Source organism: Myotis myotis, unplaced genomic scaffold (genome assembly GCF_014108235.1).
Source record: "Myotis myotis isolate mMyoMyo1 unplaced genomic scaffold, mMyoMyo1.p scaffold_m19_p_20, whole genome shotgun sequence".
Lineage (NCBI taxonomy): Eukaryota > Metazoa > Chordata > Mammalia > Chiroptera > Vespertilionidae > Myotis > Myotis myotis.
The window spans coordinates 1,087,759-1,111,258 of record NW_023416325.1 but is presented as its reverse complement, the minus strand read 5'-3'; the positions used below and the strand labels follow the sequence as shown (position 1 = coordinate 1,111,258).

Genomic DNA, 23,500 nt, shown 5'->3' with positions numbered 1-23,500 from the left:
TTTAGGACCCAGGCCATCTAGGCAGAAAAGATGCAGCAATGAGTCAGCCACATTTCTATCAACCCTGAGAATAGGTAAATAGAGCTTTAAGGCTTAAAAAAGAACAGTCCTCTGTAATATTGTCCTGCTTCTACCTTGTGATATTTCCTAGATGCAAACTGTTTCATGCTGGTGCACAAAAAAGGAATTGAAAAGGTCATATTAATTTCAAGCTTCATTAGGGACATGGATGGAAAGTGCTTTTCAAAATTAAAAACGAACTAAAACAGAAAAACTAGTTGTGCAGAAATTCATATTAAAAGGAGGAGAGGTAACTGCCCTCATCTCAAGCTGGGCCCATTTCTTCTTAGTTTACGGGCATAACAATGTATCTTAGACCCAAACACAGATGAACTTTTAATGTTATTTTTCTAGATTATGTTTTATTGGTTTTCCCATAGATTTTAATGAGTTGATAAAGTGTTTTCCTAATATTTATATGGCATATATGCCAGTGCTAATGAATAGCAGATGAGCTTATTAAGGCAGCTCTGTTCTGTACTAAGGTGTCCTTCATTGTATTCCACATAGCTAGCAACAATGTGGCCTTCATCCTGGTGCTGCTGGGTCCCTGCTTTGATTGTACTAAGGTGCCAGCAGTTATACCCACCAATTCTTTTTGCACTGTTAATACAAATGTCAATACAGTGAGAAAAGGCAAATAATGTTTTAGTATTACTGTGAAGGGGATTTTGACCTCATAGAGCCCCTTGAAAGGGTCTCAGAATCTATAGACCACACTAGTTAGAGTATTATGGTTTTAAGATTAGGAGGGCTCTTCAGTAAAACTTTAAGTTTTATTTATAGGTAAGATTTTGTTTCCCTCTTTAAGGAGGTAGAAAGAATTGTTGGAATTGTGATAAATAGCATATGCAGAAATGTCCGAACACTAATTAGTGATTATAATTATTAGTGCCGTCAGCTGAGCATGATATGGCTTTTGATTTTACAAAGTTTGCTGTGTAAATAAATTGCATCATAATTTATACTCAAACTTTCCATTATATTGCTTTTCTCTCCTATCTTCCTATACCGTAAAGATTCATAATGTAAAAGACTATATTTTAATACAAGTTATAATTAGTTCAAGTGCCATTTAGATTAGAATTTATTGCTGCTTTTTTTGAAATTGCCTTAATAGAAATAAATCTATTCTGTAATATAAGACATATTAAACTAGGGATAGTGTTTCACATATGCTTGCTGTTTGAGAAATTTGGTTCTTACGCTTTGCATTTTTAAAAAACTTTCTATTATGGAAATTACACATATAACCAAAGTAGACACAATGGTATAGTGAACCCCCACTTACCCAGTTTCAACAATCATCCCTCATGGACAATCCTGTTTTCATTTATGCCCCATTCATTTCCTCCTTACCTTTCCCCTTCTAATTATTTTGAAACAAATTCCAGTTATCACATCATTTCATTCTTAAATAATTCAGAATGTATCTTTCAAAAATAAGAATTTAAGGTAATAAAAAAAGAACAAAACTATTATATCTTGTTTCTCTTACAGGTAATGTCCTAACAACTTATTACTGCTTAATATAAATGCGCTTAGCCTCTTTGATTTTTTTTTATTAAGTTTTTTGTGTGCGTCAGTGTGTTTTCTAAGTAGAGGCGCCTTATATATATCAGACGGAACACTTTTGGGGATTAATATTTTTTTAAAATATATTTTATTGATTTTTTACAGAGAGGAAGGGAGAGGGATAGAGAGTTAGAAACATCGATGAGAGAGAAACATCGACCAGCTGCCTCCTGCACACCTCCTACTGGGGATGTGCCCGCAACCAAGGTACATGCCCTTGACCAGAATCGAACCTGGGACCTTTCAGTTCACAGGCCGATGCTCTATCCACTGAGCCAAACTGGTTAGGGCTGGGGATTAATATTTTTTTCTTGAGTTTTTTGCCTGTTAACTTTGATCACCAGACTCCCATTGTGATTACACTATTAAAACATGGCAGAAAAACCAAATATGGGTGTCTGGGAGTTTTGAAATTATTTAAAGTTTTTTGTTTTTTTTTTTCTTCTTCAGGATGAAGAGACTCGGCACAGCCTTGAGTGCATCCAGGCCAATCAGATCTTTCCCAGGAAGCAGCTGATCCGGGAGGATGAGAATCTTCAGGTAATTACAGGCCACTTTTGATTGAAAAGTATTTAGCATCATAGTAATGTAGTGAGCTAATGGTTTGAAGTAATGTACTATATAATATGTATCTTTCTTCCTAAGCCATGCACATAGTAGAAATGCAGCTGGAAAACATCTTTCCTTTTAGAAGACTTATTTCCTGAGAATTGACTGTTTGAGATGTTCATCTGTGTCATTCCTTCAGAAGTCTAGAATTTGAATAACTAGGTATATTCGAATTATGTGGACATAAGCCCAGTCCCTTACCCACTTATGTATTGTGTTCTAAGTTTGAGTAACAGAGGATGTTTCATCATCCATTTATCTGACCTGTGAAGACTTTGATTTACTGCTTCAGAACTTTGAAGGGTTTCTGCTTCCATTTTGAAGGTTCCTTTCCTTGAACTTCATGGAGAAAGCACAGAGTATGTGGGCCGTGCTGAGGATGCCATCATTGCCCTTTCTAATTACAGACTTCATATCAAGTTCAAGGAGTCTCTTGTTAATGTAAGTGATTACCAACTAAAGTAGATGGAGAAGGAAAGTAAAAAAACTGGTTCATGTTCTCAATGAGAGGAGTGTTATACAGGGTTGGGTGTGAAAACACTATACTCTGCTTTTTTCTCAGTTTGGCACCAGGTGACACTAGGTTAGCAAGCAGTTGTAATGCTTGATTTAAAATGATACCTGTAGTTGTCAGCTGAGGTGTCCATTGTTTAGTATTACTGAATTGATTTGCCCTAAGTAATGCTGTATCATTAAGTTTCATAAAGGTGCAAAGGCTGTATAGACTTTCATTCTTCAACCTTTAATAGTTAACTACTGCCTCAGTTGAGATAATTTCCTGGATCCTGATGTCAAATGATGAGGTGTACTTTGAGCTCAGTGTAGACTATCATAGGATGAAATTAGTCTAATGGCTCCATAGTGGTATAAGTATAAATGTTAAGTACAATGTTCAGTTGTTTAATGGACTATGTATTCCCAAAGAAAAGGAAGGCTCTCAATCCATAGAGTGCATTTATCCGTTTTACTTATGAGGGTACTCTGAGTGAACTGGTTCTTCAGTCACTGCCATTATTAATAGTTTTCAATTAATGTGCCTTTCACCACAAAGGCACAAAAATTTGTGTACTCCCACCAATGAATGCCTCCTTCTTTCTTTATTTGCCAGCATTGTGCCTTTCTGCACTTCGGTTCTAGCACAGAGAAGTGTATTAAGACATCATTCAGATCGTGTGTTTTGAGGATCATTTGGGATTCTTTGATATCTGTCACTTAAGTTTATTTTTTTCATTGATTCAAAAGTTACCCAACTCCTTCATCACATTCTCTTTTTTTTTTGGTCAAAAGACTCAAATAGCTGCCATTTTCTTTATAGTCGGCATTTATTATTTATGTAGTCTTTGTTATTATTCTTTGTAGTTAAGCATTTATATCCAGGAACCATTGTGGCCTGAATTCCTTCTGGCTTCTAGATTTGGTCTACTGTCATAGCTGTTACTTAAGATTTCTGTTCATCAGCTATTAATACACATTGGATTCATCAAGGAAAGAGGCATGCTGTGCTTTCATTCCATATTGCACTGTGTTTAGGAGGGTCCATTTGGAATGCATAGTTGTCATAGGAGGGGACAGGATAGAAACTTTTAAAATTCCAGCAACCAGAAATTCCCCACCAGTTACTGTGAAAGTAATGACAGTAATATAGTAGTCCCCCACCTTTTGCAGTTTTGCTTTGTGCAATTCCAGTTAGCCATGGTCAACTGTGGTCTGAAAAGACTAAATGGAAAATTCTGGAAATAAACAATTCATATGTTTTGCCTGGCTGGAGTGGCTCAGTTGGTTGAGCTTCGTCCTGTGCACCAAAAGGTTGATGGTTCGATTCCCAGTCAGGGCACATACCTGAGTTTCAGGTTCCATCCCTGGTCAGGGCATGTACAAATGTACAAAAGGCAACTGATATCTATCCCTCCCCTCCTCTCCCCTTCCCTTCCCTTCTTCTTCCTTCCCCTCCCCTCCCCCCTCCCTTCCCCCTTTCCTCTTCCCTCTCCCCTTTCCTCTTCTCTCTAAGCATGTCCTCGGGTAAAGATTAAAAACAACACAATTCATAAGTTTTTAGTTGCACACCATTCTGAGCAGTGTGATAAAATCTTATGCCACCCTAGATGGCCCCAGAGTGCAAGAGTAGTGATGCTGGCAATTGGGATATGCTAAAGAGAAGCCATAAAGTGCTTCCTTTAAGTGAAGAGGTATGTACAATAGTCCCCCCTTATCTATGGGGAATATATGCCAAGGTCCCCATTGGATGCCTGAAATTTTGAATAGCACTGAACCTGGTATATATGTACTGTGTTTTTCCTATTCATACATACTTATGATAAAGTTTAATTTATAAATTAGGCACAGTAAGAGATTAACAATAACTAATAATAAAATAGAACAATTATAACAATATATGGTAATAAATTGGGGCCATTATTAAGTTAAATAAGGGTTACTCGAATGCGAGCACTGCAGTACTGCAACAGTTGATAACCAAGACAGCTACTAAGCGACTAATGGGCAGGTACCACACAGCATGGAGATGCTGGACAAAGGGCAACTTGCGTCCTGGGTGGGATGGAACAGGATAGCACAAGATTTCATGACAGTACTCAGAATGGCATGTGATTGAAAACTTATGAATTATTTCTATAATTTTTCATTTCATATTTTTGGACCACGGTCGACCCATGGGTAACTGATTTCACAGAAAGCAAAACTGCCAATAAGGAGGGGGCAGAAACCACTGTGTGTGTAGGAAAAAGTCACAGTGTACATAGGGTTCGGCTCTGTCTACAGATTCAGGTATCCAGTGGGGTGTTTGAGAACATGTCCCCCACAGATAAGGGGGACTACTGTAGTAAGTAGAATTGTTCAATTTAATCTTGTGTTAAATGGCTGGAATCAATGAAATTCTACTTAAATTGCATGTGGGGATGATACAGTTGCATATCATTGCGTTTTTCCGTTCAGTCCCCTATTTCTCAGGTTGTTGGTTTATGGCCAAGTATTTTAGGGACTATTTTTAGATCTATTCTGGAATAGGGTCTATTGGAGAGAGAGCATGGATTTGATCATGTCGTTCACCAGCCTCAAGCCTTTCAGTATTTCTTTATTGCTTTTAAGATGGAATTACTTAGCATGATCTCAGGGTATTTGGTACTTGGTCCCTGCCAGCTTTTCTGTTTCCATCTTTTCTCCCTTCTCCCCTTGGTGTTAATAAAACGGTATATCCTCCCTGGACTATTCAGCCATAATCTCACACTCCGAGTTCTCTCTCTTCTCTCCTGCTCAGGGAACTCTTTTTCATCTTTCAAAACCCAAATCTGGTGATAACTTCTGTGATGTCTTTCTTAGTCCCAGTTCCTCCCTGGCAGTTTATTACAGTCCTGGCTGCTCTTCTGTATCTTGACCACACCTTTACAACATTTACCGGATATGCTGAAGTTTTTTGGTTATTCATCTTTGTGTCTTCAGCATCCAGCATATCTCCTGGTACCATGATATTCAGTAAATATAGTAGTAGGCAAAAGTAGGTTTACAAATAAATAAGTAATAATATAATAATAAACTGTTGCCGAAACCGGTTTGGCTCAGTGGATAGAGCGTCGCCCTGCGGACTGAAAGGTCCCAGGTTCGATTCCGGTCAAGGGCATGTACCTGGGTTGCGGGCACATCCCCATTGGGGGATGTGCAGGAGGCAGCTGATCAATGTATCTCTCTCATCGATGTTTCTGACTCTCTATCCCTCTCCCTTCCTCTCTGTAAAAAATCAATAAAATATATATATAAAAAAAAAGTTAAAAAAAAAATAATAAACTGTTCTGTGTACTGAAAACTGTAAACCTACTTTGCCCACCCCTGTATTATGTGAATTAAAGTTAATATGGGCTTGAAATGGCTATTAGACCATTTTAAAATCCTTTGTAGATTTAAAGCTCATTTTAAAACAACATATCTGTGTGATAGGCCCATGTCAATGTCTCTAAGGGTAGCTGTATAAGTGGGTTGTTCATTGTAAATGTTGGTCCCTCTTTGTGACTGAAAGATATGCTTAAGAAATTTACCAATGTACATACCTTCGACATATTTTCTCACCTAAAAGTGTTTTCTCAGATAGCATTATAACCCTCTAGGCATAGAGCCTGCATGGGACTTAAAAAGTCCAGTATAATGGCTGTCTAGAAAAATGATTGTGCAGAATTATTTTGGTATTGCAGTGACTTTAAATATTTCAGATAGAAGGAGACTATGACTTCTCCATACAAATAAATTACTTGCATCACAGCTAGTGCTGAGGTTCCTAAAACCTGTGATTACTCCAAGAAACAGTGGCTCCTCCTGCTAGGTGCTGGATGGAGACTAGAGAGTTGGTGGGGTTGCCGCTCCCTCCCTCCTTTTCTTTCTCCCTCAGCAGATGAATATTTCAATAAAGTGAGTGAGAGCAACAGACTCCCTTTGAAGGATATTCAAACACATTTCAACCGTCAAAGCCCAAAATGTGCCAGTATATATTGTGGCAGGCCCCAGTTTGCATCATTTTGTATGTTTTTAAATCAATATATTTAGTACTTTAGAAAATAATTTACACTCAGGTTTTAAATAGCAACCTGATATTATATATTCTTAAAAAGTGGTGTTTTTTTTTGTAAAAATTAGTATACAAGATTACATATATTACAGCTGTACAACATTATAATTTGATATTTGTATATACCACAGCATTGTAAATCTAGTTACTATTCATCACATATATTCTTTCAATTTTACACATTGAGTGAAAGTCTGTAGACTTAGATGCCAAAAGTATTGTGTACTGTAATTCACACACAGTCACTGGATATCAAGTTTTAAATTTCTAGGGTAAAGAACCTCGGTAGTAGAGTTCATTGGTAGCATTTAAGGTATGAATTGCCCCCATTCTGTGCTTTGCCCAAACTATATTTTTACTTATGTACAAATATATTTCTTTGATGCTCAGCTAATTTATAAACAAAAAAGTACTCAAGTGGAATTCATGAAAGTCTAAAACAATTTTTGTGTAATTCAATAGACTGCCTCTCAATCTACTGCTTCTGAAGTCCCAGTAAGTAGCATGAGAAACCTAGGCGATTTTTGCACATGTGCCTGGAGCAAATTGGTTTTGAATGTCAGATGCTCACCTTGCAAGTCAGCAAAATGTGTCCATTCTGCATGAGTCCCTTCCCTCTTACTAGACAATGTTCTAGTGGTACCCTATAATGAGAACAATTTGTGGGGTGAGGAAAAAGCCCCACAGCTTTTTTTGAGCTCATTTTAACTATTTTTGAGTTCATGGAATTGTGACCTTCAAAAAATGAAAACTGAATTTCAACTAGAAATTTTTGGAAAATCAACATCAGTATCTAAAAGGACATTAGAATTTCTGTTTCTAGGATGTCCTGTTAATGCTTCTGAGGAAAAAGGTGGAAGTGTAGCAGCTGGAAACACCTTTCTTAGCATTTTTTCACATTTTCAATTGTCTGACTGTAGTACATCAAAAATCTTTCTTCTCCAAACATGAAGAGGTTATTATTAACACTGAATACACTTTGGCCTTAGCATTCATATGTCAGCAGAGGCATCTGGCACCAGTGCTGGAAGAGTAGCTTATGAATATCAAAGGAGAGCAATAAAAAGTTTATGTCTTTAGCCTGTGACAGTCTTCTTTTTAGGACTGGTTTTTAAAGGATAAGATTTAGTGCCCAGATATTCCAGTTTATTACAGATTTTAGGTTTAGAATCATAGCTTTATTTTCACTTAGTTACTATCATTTTTACTTCAAATGTACATACAAGATTAGTACTTCCCATTCAGGCTATAAAGGGGGTATTTGTTTTTAAAAGGTAGGAATTATCCTGCTTTTCAGTTCTGGTGCTCAAACAGTACACGTGTGCATGTGAGTGCGCACACATCCCCGAGTGGGACGGTACTGGGGGGCTTCAGTACCTGTGCATGTCTATTAAGTCTTTAATTGCTGCTCTTCTGCTTTGGATTGATGCTCTTATGAGTTTTGGTGTTCATGATGTAACTTTTGGCCTTTTGAGAAATCGATTAACAGCACTTTGTGTGTTTGATGCATTGTTTTGAGCATGAGTTTGGTGAAATTCATAAGAGGAGGAGCACTGTAAAGGGAGATAGAATTACCAAGCTAGACGATAGAGGAAAAAATAACAAAAAGAAAATGAATTGCTCGAAAACATTTGAATCAGTGAGCTAGAGAGGATTTGAATGTGGCTTTAGATTTCTGACTACTCTTCCATGGGTAAAATTACCTCTAAGGAATCTTGGTTTAGATTCTATTTGCCTCTTGAAGACCCCTGAGGGAGGGGCCTTAATTGAGAAAGAAGAAACAAAAGTAGAGTGCATACAGAAGTGAAGTGCAGTCTTAAAGGAAGAAACATACATCATATATATAACGAAGGGAGCCTGGACTGGAGGACTGTCATGGGTTACTGTCCTGAGTTGGTCACTAGCTTATAGTGCAGCGGCGAACCTTCCTAGTCTGTAAAATGGTCTGGCTCTTGAATCTGTAATTGTTTGCCTATGAGAGTGGTTGTTGGGTATGTTTAGTTACAGAAATGGTAAGAGGTCCTCTTCATATGTGAGGAAAGTTGAAAAAGCTAAAGCGATGGCGTGGGCCTTAAAAAATGCAGAGAAACTTAGTATGTTTTGGTTGGAGAAATGAAGAGGAAAAGAAGGCCAGTTCTATCTTCTTAGAAGAGGAAGCACTCTGTGGAAGGAACAGTGAAGACGGGAATATTGAGGTAGAAGTAGAAGGAAAAAGGAAGATGTTCATTGATATAAAATCAGGTATTTTTCTTCTGTATGTTCCTGTTCCTGCTGCATATTAAACTTCAGTGCATGTAACAATCTGCATGAGTCTTGAAATCTGCTGTTGTATAGATCTACGACTTGAGTACGTGTGGTATACACTGGTGTTTCTAGTATCTGCATATTAGCAACCAACATCTTTGTTCTTTAAATTTGTCATGTTAAAATACATGAACATTTGTATATCAAATGCATTTTAGGGAGCACATTTTTTACATGCTCTGACATGTTTCATTAGTTTTATTCTGGAAGTCTGGGCATAGGCCCTTGTGCTCTGGTCCAGTAGGAGGGATATAAAACTTACCTGTTCGTTGTAGCTAAGTAGCACAGGCTGGTGTCCACTCTCTCCAGCAACTGCTAAGAGCATTAATTGGTTTAATCTAAGGGGCCCTGGGGTCCAGGTAACTGCTGAGATCGCAGCCTCTGCACTTGGATGTGTAAAGCTCACTCACTGAACCGCAGGCTCTTCTCATTCCCTTCGCATTCCCTGTACCTGGAATTCCTAAGTTGTGACCATCTGAGGTTCAGAAAGTAGAGACTGGTGGCATATAGGAAGGAGGGAAGCTCATCTAAGGAAGTCTGGAAGCAGGCAAAATTTTAGTTGGTAAAATTTTCGAAGATTGAGATTAGAACTCAGGCCTCTTCATGATCTCACTTACATTTGGAATCTAATGAACAAAATAAACTAACGAACAAAATAGATCCAGAGACATTGAAGCATGCAACAGACTAACGGATTTCAGAGGGAAGGGGGTGTATTTCAGAGAGCAGGTGTTGGGAAGAGATTAACCAAAGAATTTATATGCATATATGCATAACCCATGGACAGACAGACAGTAGTGTGGTGAAGGCCTGGGGGAGCGGGACAGAGGTGTCAATGTGGGGGAAAAAGAGGGGATATCTTTAATATTTGAAATAACTCAGGCCTCTTAATTGTCAGTCTTGCAGCCACTTTTGTTTTTCTTTTGGGGCTGAGGGGGCTTTTCAAGCAGTCAAGGGGACCTGGGGGGCAGGTAACTGCTGAGATTGCAGCCTCTCCACTTGAATTTGTAAAGCTCACTCACTGCAAAGGGAGGAGGGAGGAGGTTACCTAAAGAAAGGAAAACAATACGAGAGTCTGTTACCGAGTACTGTCCTGAGAATGAATCAGAGCTCTCCTCTTAATCTCATATTCCTCCTTCGCAGTTTATTCTTACTAATACATTGTTATTATTGTTTTCCTTCTTAGATGTACAGGTCTTGAGAGAATTTTTAGCTGTATCAGCTCGTTTCTCACAGCACCTTGGGGTTAAGGACTTAAAAAACCGAGGGCCAGTGCTGCTTTTTTTCTCAGAACACAGGCAAGATTTCATAGCCTTTCTTTTACTCCCAGTCCTGTTACAAGTGTAAGCAAAATTTGCAGATTATAGACTTAGAACTAAGCAAGAAGGCCCTGGTCTTGAGTAGATACTCCCAGCCAGTATCTGAATATTATTATTTTGCTTTGTTCTTTTTTTTTTAATCCCTGCCCCGGTTTCTGTTTCTTGGTCCTAGACGTCCAGCATGGGGCTTTTTTGGATCCCCACATCCTTGTTCTAAGAGTTCTCTGCTGACTTTGGCAACTGCATGGTAGGACAGGGTTTCCGAAAAGGCTCAGCTAACATGAGAGCCACCTTATGCAGCCAGCATTCCCTTGTTTCTGTCTGTGTTGGAGAAGACTGCCTCCCTCTTCTATGCTAAACACGAATTGTTTGAAGGCTACTTGCAACTCCCATGGCCATATTTTGGCTAGCATGATACAGTGTCAGAGGCAGTGGTCTAACCTTTTCCAAGGAGCAGGAGTATCCACTAGGCTTTATCAGGCTTTCTTTAGAAGTTTTGAAAATTGCTATTTGAAGCCAGGATTGAGTCAGGATGAGTGGAGGGAGAGGGGGAGGAGTTTCATGTCAACTTGAGGATTTGTCACCCTGTTTATATGCTTTCCCATCCTGTCTCCCTTCTTTTGCTTTTTATTGTTGTATTTACTCCTGTGTTCATTCAGTAGAGTCTGCTGACCTGATTGGCAGGAAGAAAATCATTCTAACTTGCTCATATCTCAAGTCCCACTTGGCAACAGGGCTCCTCAACTGGTCTTTTAAAATAAATTAGACCTCGCTAGTTTTAGGACCTTTGCCCACTGTGTGGTCTGCTCCTTCCTCCTTGATAGCTATAAGCCTATTTTACTGAGCAGAAAGCCTGGCCAGCATCTACTGCCCTGTCTTTTCTTTGCAACCTGCAGGCAGTTTAGACTTGTCTTTTTCAGGATGCTTCTTTGCTGACTGACACAAAGCCACAGGCTCACTTTATGATTTGGGGCAAAGGACAAGTGTAGTCCCACCAGCACTTTGATCTACAGTTCTTTTCTGTAAACAAGACAGGATTACTATTATGGTTCCCTTCAGCTTCTGTGTCATTACAAATCACAGCTGGCTATAGCTTCTCAAGAAGTACTGAGTGTTGAGCTTGTGAGTTTGTTGCTTGCGAGATGACATATTTCCCCATTCTTCCAGAGGTGGTGTCTCCTCTTCCTGACTTGTGTTTTTGATTTAGAGACAGAGAAGGGGAAACCCTGATTCACCCAGTAGTAAAGCACGTGAGTACTAGTGAGCCGGATAAGTGTGCGGCTCTGTTTCTCCTTGCCCTGGGGAGCTTGCTGTTCACTCTTGTCGGACACACTGAAGAGCTGCAGGGTCGGTCCGTGCCTTTTTACTAAGGGGGCTTTATCTCTTTTAATTGCAGGTTCCATTACAGCTTATAGAAAGTGTTGAATGCCGAGATATATTTCAGCTTCATTTGACTTGCAAAGATTGCAAAGTTATCAGGTATGTGGCGTGTTTATGCTGCTGTTTATTGTGGAAAAGACGTTTTAGAGAATGGATTTATGGTTTGTTAACAGAAAAAGAGCTTTTGAGGATCAGCCTTGTGGGAATATTTTTGAGTAGTTACTGTCTGAAATATTTTAGGTTACTTTGCTATTTGAAAGGTATTTTTAAATTTATTGGGAAATATTTTCAAATTTACAAAAATGCAAAAATAAAAATAGTACAAAGAACACCTGTATCGTTAACATTTTACCCCATTTGCTCTATCGTTTGCAGGGGCTTTGTGTGTGTGTGTGTGTGTGTGTGTGTGTGTGTGTGTGTGATATATATTCTTTACTGAACAATTTGAAAGTAAGTTAATATAATCATGGCTCTTCACCTTGAAATACTTTCATGTGCTTTCCTAAGAATAGGGATTTTTTTTATATAACCACAGTATCATTATCAACTTCACTATTTTACACTTATAATACTTTTATCCAATCTACAATTCATATTCCAAATTTGTTAGTTGACATAATGCCCTTTACAGCATTGCCCCTACCCCACCTAGCTCAGAACAGGATCCAGTCAAGGTCAGGTACTACATTTAGCTGGCATGATTCTATAGCCTTCTTTAACCTGGAATGTTTCTCACCAGCTTTGTCTTTATGGCATTTTTTTTTCTTTATGACATTTTGAAGAATACTGTCTTTTAATAGACTGTTTCTTATTTTGTCTGTCCAGTGTTTCCTCATGATTAAATTGAGGTTGTACATTCTCAGCTGTTACACTATACCCATGAGGTTGTGTCCTTTTCAGGGTATTGTATTACGTCTGGAGGCAAACAGTATCCAGCTGTCCCTTATTGGTGATGTTAATTTTGATCTCTCTATTAAGGTGTCACCATAATTTCTAAACTTTCTCCCTTGCAACTAATAAATAGTCTATGGGAGGCACTGTAAGACAATGCAGATTCTTGTTTCTCACCAAATTTCTCCAAAGATTTAGCATCCAGTAATGTTTTTATCTGATCTAATCTTTACTGTAATGGTTGCAAAATGATGCCTGAAATACCTTTTTAAATTTAGTAGCTCTGCAAGTTTTAAATTCCCCAAGTTTTTACTTTTTCTCTTTGACCTGTTCTGGAGTGCCAATAAACATTGTGTGCTGGCATGTTGATGAGCCACATTGATTGGGACAAGGGAGAGGTTTAGTTGACCTTTTTGGTTTTAAGGTAAATATGTATAGTTGCTTTTTACCCATTGAGATTTGGCTTGCTTTTGATAGATACTGGCTATAACTCACAGTTTAAAAAGATTGCTTATTAGTTGCTCGATTTTAAACACTGCATCTGAAAAGGTAAAGTATATTTACATTAATTATTTTAACCTTAGTTATATATTCTGAAAGTTGCAATTAATAATAAAATTTTGTTTCCTACATGGTAATAGCTGAATACTGTAATGTAATTTATCTTATTTTGGATATAAAGTTGCTGATTTATTCTCATTGCTAAATAGACAAATTTTGAAATTATTTCCTAAGTGGCAAAAAGTATGGCTGTGATTTGAGCTCAGCCTAACATATCATAACAAAACAAAAGGACTTCTCTAAACATATTTCTTGGGAGGGACAACTATAAAGCTTTGATGGAAGAAATAGAATGAAATTCCACTCATGGAAGAGAATAACTGCCATTTTACTTTAATAATTGACAATCAGTCTCAGAAGAGATTTCATTAGTCCTAACAACATAAGTTTCCCATATGTCCAGTTTTCTTCTTTTTGACATTTTACACCATTGGCTAAAATTTGTTGGCCTATTTTTATTATAAATGATAAACATGTGAATGACCACTTCTAACGCTTTTTTGACTGTAGTTATCACCTCATCATGAGTAGGCACTCTTAAAATGTGGCTTTTCTTAGGTTTTATTGTTATCTGTCTTCTGATTACATCTGTACTTGTTTCGCTTTACAAAGGTGTCAGTTTTCAACTTTTGAGCAATGTCAAGAGTGGCTTAAGAGACTGAACAATGCAATCCGACCACCTGCTAAAATAGAAGATCTCTTCTCATTTGCATACCATGCTTGGTGCATGGAGGTGTATGCCAGTGAAAAAGAGCAACATGGAGACCTGTGCAGACCAGGTAGGCCTTTCTAAAACATGCCAGTAGTGGCTTTACGAACTGCTACTGAGGTACCCTAACATGAAATGGGACCCCTAAGCACTCATATAGTCAGTCAGTGTATATTTTATGCAACACTTAGCATGTGCCCATCATTCTTACAAGCCGAGTAGAGCATGTTTCCTGCCTTTCAGGGGAAGGAAAGAACACAAGATTTGGCATCACAATCTACTGGGCTTAAAAACCAACTGTACAGTAAGATTTGATGGGTGATCGGGGAGCCTAGTAGAAAGGAGCCGTGAGGATTGTGTACAGGTCTGGGAAGACTTCACGTTAGTAGTGGCTTTTGAGTAGGCTTTGAAGGTTGGATGAGAGTTCATTGATTAGAGAATGGGGGAAAGAATGATAGAGCAAGTAGCATGAGTAAAGGCATAGAAGTGTGAGGTTAGGCCATGTAATAGTAGAATATAAAAAGGTCTTTCACTGTCTTTGAATTTTCAAGCCATAGGTTACTATTGTCACCCCTTTCATCCCAAGATGATGAAACAGAGGTTCAGAGGCCAGGTGACTTCCTTCAGGACAGAGAAGCTGAGTCTGTGCTGAAACCCAGACTTCCTGACTCCTCATTAAATCTTTGTCGCATTTACTATCTTTCTCCCTCAGAAATGGCTTTGACTAATAAGTTCATGTTATTTCTCCGTATAGTTGTCTGTGAACTTTATGTTGCTATAAATATAACTTTTCTGGTCCAACATGAAGTCTTTACTGTATCCAGTTTGGGAGCAAAGTCTTGGATTCCTAAGTGGTACAGAGTTGTGAGCTTTCTTCCAATAAAGTTTACTCTTGGGATTTTTTTTTTCTTTAAACCTCAGTTTTTAATCCTGAATCTTCAGTCTTAACAATTCTGCCCTGGCTCATTTTAAACATTTGAGGCTAATCTAGCTATGTGCATTGTTTTGTTTTTGATTCATTCACTGGTTGAATTTTTTTTGGTTTATATTCTTGTTTAAATAAAATATAATAACACACATAAGTATCATCTTATTTTTAAAGATGCTTTGATTTTTTGTTTGGCCCTTATGATCTGATCAAACAGGCAGGATAGGCTGGTATTTTTGTTTTGGGAGCTAAAGATGAAACTCAGACAATAGCAAGAGACTCAGTCAGTAGCAAGAGACCACACCAGCCTTGGAGGTTATGAGAACGTGCTTTTAAACGGTCTCACTTCACTCCCTCATCCACTGCATCCCTCTTTTTCTGTCCTTTATTGAGATACCATTGTATTATTTTTTTTGTTTTGTTTTTTTGTTTCTGGTTCTTTTCAAGTTTTTGTTAAAGGTAAAGTTTATACATAATGAAATGCACAAATCTTATGTGTACATTTAAGACTCTTAACTCCAAAGGCATTCCCCTAGTTTTGGATTGGCAGCATTTAGTTAACAAACCTAGCTTTCTCCTTCCTGAAACTGAAATTTTCTCATATTTTTAGATGATTTCTTATTCCCTTGATAATTTTATTCTTTTGGACTTGAGCCAACTCTTAGTCCATTCCTAAGATATGCCAGGTCAGGCTTCACTGTAGTCTTTCAATGACGATGGCTTTGTCCTGACCTGGGCTGTCTTTGGTCCTCACGTCCTTCCTTCCTGATGTTATTCGTGCTCTTTGACCACCAGTCCTTACAGATGTCCGTGGTGTCCTCTGTCTTTCATGGATTTGTGATGGATAGAGGCATTTGGTGGCTAAAGTACTAGACTTAGGAATTAGATATCAAACTGATCAAATTCGTACTCTACTCTTTAATTAAAAAAAAAATACTGGGTAAGCCATTTTTATCCTCTCTGTACTTCAGTTTCCTTTGTTCTTCAAACTGGGAATTTCTTGTTCTTCCTGCCCAAGCTGTTCTGGGTATCCTGAAGATCAAATTGGTTATGCTAGAGCTCAATTCAGTAAATGTTTGTGTATCTCCTATGTGCCATGCTTGTAAAAACATTTTGGAAATTATGAATATACAAGGTGATGTGGTGCTGTTGTAACTAACTGTTTTGAACTTCTCTATAAGTAAAAGGTTGTATTTTGTTTCTTCCCAGTATATACAGTCCTCATGGAAGTTATAACCATTGAACTACACTGGCCAGGGCCCGTTTAGTATTCTTGATGGTCGCTGTTCCATGCAATTTGTAGACAAATGGCACCCCAATTCAGATATCTTTTTTCCTATTTGGAAGTCCATATCACTTCCAAAATAATAGATTCAGCTGATTATTTCTTCCTGCATTTCTGAGCCTGGTCTTTTTATAGCTTTCCTTCAGGAAACATATAATGCCTAGTTTAGTTTAAGCTCAAGAAAAGCAATTTAAATGGGAAGTAGTTTTATAGAATTTTCTTCAAGTAATTGCTGTTTCCTATTTTGAAGCTTTTCTCCCAGGGAGAGCAAAGCTTTATACTTTGATCATCAAAGCAGTCCTGTGCTGCTTTTGTGCTTTTATTATTGTAGGCTCTCCTGCTTAATGATTTTTTAATAAAATTACTGCCTTAGGACTCTGAGTTTTAAAGGACGAAAGTTATTTCAGATTTAATGACTTTTATATTCAGTTCATTAATGCCTTTGTTTCTCACTGTCTTAGGAAGAGAAAGCCAAATGCAGTGGGGCATGTGCAGATGGGTCACACATGTTTGGGTGGACATTCTTACAAATGCTCAGCACTTTACTTGGTAGTATGGTGTTTCCTGAGATTCCTGGGGACTGGCAGTTATAGTTTTGTTTTCTTTTATCTGTAATTCTTTAATCTGTAAGGCTCTGAAAATGGAATGATTTTTCTTATTTTATTTGGTGGCTTGAACTGATCTGAAACTATTTGTTGCTTTATTTATCTCAGTATGAATTATGCATTTCATTGTAGAAATACTAATGTTTGATTAAGTAGACCTTGTTTAGAGTGTTAATATTATAATATATGTGCCATTTTAAAATCCAGAAATTTTTCAAGTTCTGAAATCTGGCCCAAAGGGTTTTTTTCTTTCTTTTTTGTTTTTAATGTTTTTATTAATTTCAGAGAGAGGAAGGGAGAGGGAGAGATAGAAACATCAATGATGAGAGATAATCATTGATCAGCTGCCTCCCACACACCCCCTACTTGGGATTGAGCCTGCAACCCGGGCATGTGCCCTTACCAGGAATAGAGCTGTGGCCTCCTGGTTCAGGGGTTGATACTCAACCACTGAGCTACACTGGCCAGGCCTGGCCCAAAGGGTTTTTGATGAGTTGTAGATCTATGTTACTATTTTTGGTGAACTGTTGATGTCATTTCTTATGCATACCATCTCTCTGAGTGTGGAAGTAGGTAAGCAGCCAGAATAATAAGAACATGGGTTTTGGGACCAGACGGGCCTGCCATAATAACCTCTCTGTTTCCATGTTGTCATCTGTAAAATGAGCTCAGCGATAACTATCCCCAGACTTGATAGTAGTGATTAGATGAGATAACATACTTCTTGATCAAAATTAATTTCTTTATTCCTTAGTTCAGTCTTAACCTGACAGGGATTTTTAAAAACTAAAACCAAGTAGATGCTATTTTATTTATACAATACCTATCCCCTACTGAGAAGGGTAGCTACGCTTTTATTCTACCTATTTTGCTAAATTGTATTCATTTCCTTTTTTCTGCTCTCTTTGGTTTCTAGGGGAACATGTAACATCAAGGTTTAAAAATGAAGTGGAGCGGATGGGTTTTGATATGATCAATGCCTGGAGGATTTCCAACATCAATGAGAAGTACAAGTGAGTTGTATGGGTCCCTGTGGACTGTGTTTCGCAGCCCTTGTCTTTGCAAATACCCTATTTCTCATGTGACAGAACATTTGAACTTAGACTTTTTCTTTCAAATGACGTCTATTTATTAAATCTAAATGCATGATTTTCAGAGTACTTCTTTAGTCTTCTGTTTCCATTGCTATTACTGAAGTGGAAAGTGATCCTTACTTAATAGGATTCTGGAACCTTCCTTTCTACCCTCTCATGGTCTCTGCTTCCTGGCACAGGCATATCTAGATAACAGCGTCTGTGAGTAGGCAGTCAGTTCTCATCACCACTTGACATCGCATTAGAGATCGGATCAGTGATCTCATATGCAGTGATAAAACACTTAGGGGTAGTTTTTATGACTAATTTTACTCCACATTCTATGAAATAGACATAAGTATTCTGTACATACCCTTTGCTGCATTTGTTACCTGTAATTAGGACATCCTGTTTGGTTCATATCAAAGATTACATTAATAATCCTATGAGGTCTCTGGAAACGTGGAATTGTAGGCTCTTAACATTTTTTGTGTTTCACTTTGACGAAAGCCTGAAAGACTGAGGGGGGACTGTTAGAGGTAACACAGACTTTCACTTCTGTTGTCAGACGGGGATCGTGTGTGTTAGAAACGGCCTGTGTATCTGTTACAACAGAGAGTTACAATGGAGTAACTGCCTCTCAACTCCCCTTTTTTCATTGATAGTTAAGACTGGCAGGTTCCCAAAAGGTAGCATCAAGGGAAACAATCCAAGATAGTGTGTGTATATATATAAACACTGGAAGCAGCCCATTCTGCTGAGCAGGCCAAGACTCAAGTAATGCTCCGCACTGCCTTTTAACTGACTCGGGTAGCTTGATCAGCATCCTTCTGCTGATTCACGTAATGTCTCTCCCCCTTTCTCACCTTTCCTGTTAGGCTGTGTGGTAGCTATCCTCAGGAACTCATAGTGCCTGCCTGGATCACTGACAAAGAACTGGAAAGCGTAGCAGGCTTCAGGTCCTGGAAGCGCATCCCTGCCGTCATCTACAGGTAAGTAAGCTTGGCCTACTGCCCACTGCAAGTGGTCTGCTATCTGATGCTGCTCACCTGGGAAGGGAGGTGAGGAGGCTTCAGGAAACTTCGCAGGCAATTCTGTGCTTCCTTAGTGCTAAAGCAGCTCTTTCAGTTACACACCGGTAATTACTGCATCCAGAACACTAGCTGGTAACATTAAATTAACACTGTTAAAAATTTAATAGAAAGGTGGCTGGTCTTGCTATTTTAAGATCCTTCTGACATTCTATGGGAAGATAATGTGCTTGCTGCATTTTGCTCACATGTTGGCCTTTGGAACAAGAGAGATGAGTCCTGGAAAGTGAGAATTGGGAGTAGAGTTGAGTCACTTGTAATTGTCTTTGTGGTTGAAAAACTTCAACACTTCAAAGAGCTCTACTTGGAGAGGGAGCATTTAGGGAAGAAGGCTAGATAGAAGATCTTGACTGGCTATAAGATCTGAGAAATCAAAGGCAGGAATCCAACATGCAAAACTAAATTTAGTTGTCTGTAGATTGCAGTGATGATTCCTGCGGTTGCTAGCAGAGGGGCAAGTTCTAGTAGGGGATGGTGACATGGTGACAAGCACAGGTTTGGAGTTTAAGTCCTTTCTCTGATACTTCTTGCTATAGCACCTTGAGTAAGTTCCTTAACGGACTAATGCCCGTTCTTAATTAGCAAAATGGGAATCCTGTTCTTTCTTTGCCTGTATGCTGTGGCATCTGAATGAACCTATAAACACTGGACTTCTCTAAGCAGTATCTAGAGTAGATACTACTGATGTATTCCTGATGGCTGCTTTTATAATTCAGTGACTATCTCATTACTCACAGAATCATGTTAAAATTTTAAGAAGTCATTACCTCTTATTTTGAAACTGTTTCGGGTGTCATCTTCTTGTAATATTCACATTCTCCATTTCATTTTCCCAGTTTGCAGACTTTTTGGTCTCCTCTTGAAATTAGACTAAACCAGTGAGGCTTATTTAAAACTCTTTCATGCCTAGAGACCTTCTATTGAAAATTTGAAGTTGTAGAAAGGGATTTATCTCTGTGTAATTCCCACTGAGGTAACGGGCTTATTAATTTAGTCCACTGAAGGCAAATTCTGATGCCACCCTGAATAATGAGATGGAAAAGTATTTTTTTCTGGCCCAGTGAAAGTTTTCAGTCTCAATTCCATCACTGTTGTTTTCAGACACCCCTAGAAAAGTAGGTCACCACATTTACCTATCACTCAAGTGGTAAGGATGACACAAGAATTAGAGAGCAGTGAAAGCTGAAAGGTTTTATGGGCCTTATCGGTGATCTGCCCAGCTCACATGGGGAAGGCAACCAGCGGCTGCTCTGGCCAACTGTGTTAGATCAGCAAACTGGCATTTGTGTGGTTTTCTGACTTTGAAAATGAGAGTCCTTCCCCCTTGTGTTCAAAGCAAGGGGCTTTAGGTGAATTCTCCCTGTTGGTAGAGAACCCTAAAAGTGCAGGTTGAAGAAAAACTTCTTAGGATAAACATGGAAAGAATTTTTTCCCTTCTAAAATTTATTCTAGAGAGCATGAGCCATGGGTTTGTTTGTTTTTCCCCCCTCCAACCCTTTCTGGAGACGTAGAGTATGTATAAATGAATTTTTTTTTTTAAATTTGTAATTTCTCAGAAAATCTGCTCTCAAAAGATTACAAATGAAAGTTCTTGGTGTAGTCCACATAAAATCAGGCTTCCAGGAACTGGCCTCTATTTCAGAACTTTTTCTTGTATCTCTGAGCTCCAGACTGGGTGGTCAGATTGAGGCAGTTGAAGAATGTCTTGGGATACTCTAGCCCAGGGGTGGGCAAACTTTTTGACTCGAGGGCCACAATGGGTTCTTAAACTGGACCGGAGGGCCGGAACAAAAGCATGGATGGAGTGTTTGTGTGAACTAATATAAATTCAAAGTAAACATCATTACATAAAAGGGTACGGTCTTTTTTTTCAATAGTTTTATTCATTTCAAACCGGCGGGAGCCGGCCCGCGGGCTGTAGTTTGCCCACGGCTGCTCTAGCACAAGCATTTCAAACTCATGGCCATTGGGCCGTATGCCCCGTTTAAATGAATTTGACATGCTTGCTCTAGCACTCTGCTTTGTCAGCCTGAGTGGCAGGATGCTTCTGAATCCACCTGCATTTACTGAATTTAATTGTCCGTAGGCTGCAGTAATGATTCTTGAGGTTGCTAGCAGCAGTTTCTTGACAGCACTGAACCAGTGCTTGATGCATGCTTTCTCCTGTGAGGAGAGTGTTTAATTGGATTTATCATTGAAGACAGAGATTGCTCTAACACAGGAAGATGATGCGAAGGGCACCCCCTCTGTAGTTCAATCCACAGCTCCCCTCTTTGTGCATTGAATGATTTAGAAAATTCTAGTCATTTTGGAAGTTTGCCTGACACCAATTTAGGGATAGTTTAAACATTTCATTGTTTAATTTTTATATTTTTTATGGTTCTGTTTGTGAAAATGATAGAAATGCTCTTTAATGATTTTTAGCTTTAGTGTTTTAGTTCTCTTTCTTGCATCTAAAGCATTTTAGAAGACTGCAGAAACTGCCCACTGCAGCAGCTCAGTTGCAGTCTAGCTACTATAATGCCATAGCCTTTCATGGATGAAGAGTGCCATCTACTGTTCCTCCTGGGCACGTCTGGGAAGCATTGCAGAGAAAGGTGCTCAGGAAAGGTCCTGCCAAGCCTCTTAGGTTTGGCATCAATCCGCTCATTGGTTACCCAGCACCTATTAGCATATGCTAGTAGGCATTTTAAGAATCAGTGAGGTGTTTTTTTTCCAGTTTGGCTTCATTCAGGTGAGCCAGTTGATTGTGTTGGGAGACAAGTAGTTGTGTATTACCAATAAGGGAGGATTTAAAAACTACAAGCAAACTGGTGGTTCCAGTGAAATTTGATTATTACCAAATTTAATGTATTGCTTGTGAGCTTTAGGATTAAAAACAAAAATCTTTTCTCACATCATTCCTTGAAGAAGACAAATGGATTCAAAAGTGTGTGTTGCTTAAATCCATATTTGCTCTACATATGTGTAATGTGTGTATCATATATGTTTAGAAACAACTTTTTAAAAATACATTTTTTATTGATTTCGGAGAGGAAGGGGGAAGAAGAGAGAGAAACATCAATGATGAGAGAGAAGCATTGATTGGCTGCCTCCTGCATGCCCCCCACTGGGGGTTGAGCCTGCAAACCGGGCAGTGCCCTTTACCAGAATCGAACCCGGGACCCTTCAGTCCACAGGCCGATACTCTATCCACTGAGCTGGTACTTCAAACCAGCTAGGGCTAGAAACAATTTTAACGGGAGGTAAGACATTGATGGTTTCCTCTAGAATATAGAATTGAGGGACATTTAAATTTTTTGCTTACTAGCTTTTTATTCTAATTTGTGTTTACAGTGAACTGATTTCTTTGATAATTTTTTTAAATGGCTTTATGGAGATGTCCTATACAATTTCCCTTTTAATGTAATATGTGGTTAGTGATCTTTTCTTTTTTTCTCTTTTTTCTTTTAAGTAGATTCACAGAGTTGTGCAGCCATCCTTACAGGTAGTTTTAGTCATTTCACCATCCCAAAAAGAAATCTCAGACCCATTAGTAGTCACTCCCCAAAGCCTCTAGTCCTGGGTTACTAGTAAACTTGTCTCTGCCACTAGATTTGCCTATTCTGCACATTTCATATAGATGGAATCATACAGAATGTGGCCTTTTGTGACTGATTTCTTTCAGTTAGCAGAACATACTCAAGGCTCATCCGTGTTGTAGCATGTGTTAGGACTTTATTTCTCTTTATTGCCAAATAATATTACTTTATAACTTTTTAATTACTAAAATTGCCTAACTAAAATTCCTAATTAGGAAAAGACTTGGTTTTAATAGAATCTTAAAGTAGACTACAAATACTCTGATCTTATTTCTTGGAAAAGGATCTGTGAGAGTATGGCTTATTGAGGTTTATGCTGTTCATTTCCTTCTAAGAGCTTAAGGAAGAGTAGCTGGCTCATTGAGCTTATTTGCCTATAATAAGAACAGTTTGTGACTCAGGAAATCTCAGGAGATTTTGTCAAGCAGTTCACTGTGGGCCAGGTAAGTGTTTCGGTCTCGAAGGTGGGATCTTGTTTTGAAAATAATCCCCAAGCCAGCCAATTGCTGTGGTGGACCTTCAGAAATCAGTGAGGAAACAAATTTTTCAGGTGCAGATAAGGAGAGAACAATGCTTCATTATTGATTAGGAGAATTAGTGTAGTATCTGTAGATTATTTTTAACCTGATTTTCTAAAAATAAATTTAAAGATACAGACATTTGCTTTCTGAATAGTAATTTGTTTTCTCTAAGAAGATACATTTATTATTTTGTTGGTAATTCTACAAAGATCTCTCAAATGGTATGATAATTGAGAAAGGTCTAGGTAGGATTTGTTGTTTTTGTTGCTATATAAGATTTCTGCCCTGAGAGGACTTGAAGCTAATGCATCTTTTACCTGTAGTTAGGCAGTTCATTAACACTAGAAAGACTGAAACTTAGTATATACCTATATTGCCCAAAAGCAGTCAAAATGACTGCATTGTGAAAGAATAATATCGGAGCACTCTTCACTTGTG

General features: G+C 38.4%; 1 protein-coding gene across 9 annotated transcripts in view; it reads left to right on the top strand.

Moving 5' to 3' along the window:
• Window positions 1–23,500, top strand: part of MTMR3 (myotubularin related protein 3) — a 79,815-nt gene that overhangs the window by 36,177 nt on the left and 20,138 nt on the right. For all 9 annotated transcript variants that reach the window (XM_036353727.1, XM_036353728.1, XM_036353726.1 and 6 more), the window contains 6 exons: window positions 2,086–2,175; window positions 2,569–2,685; window positions 11,834–11,916; window positions 13,882–14,048; window positions 17,713–17,809; window positions 18,748–18,861. In XM_036353727.1, the coding sequence (XP_036209620.1) occupies window positions 2,086–2,175; window positions 2,569–2,685; window positions 11,834–11,916; window positions 13,882–14,048; window positions 17,713–17,809; window positions 18,748–18,861 (668 nt within the window). The remainder of the gene's footprint in view (window positions 1–2,085; window positions 2,176–2,568; window positions 2,686–11,833; window positions 11,917–13,881; window positions 14,049–17,712; window positions 17,810–18,747; window positions 18,862–23,500) is intronic.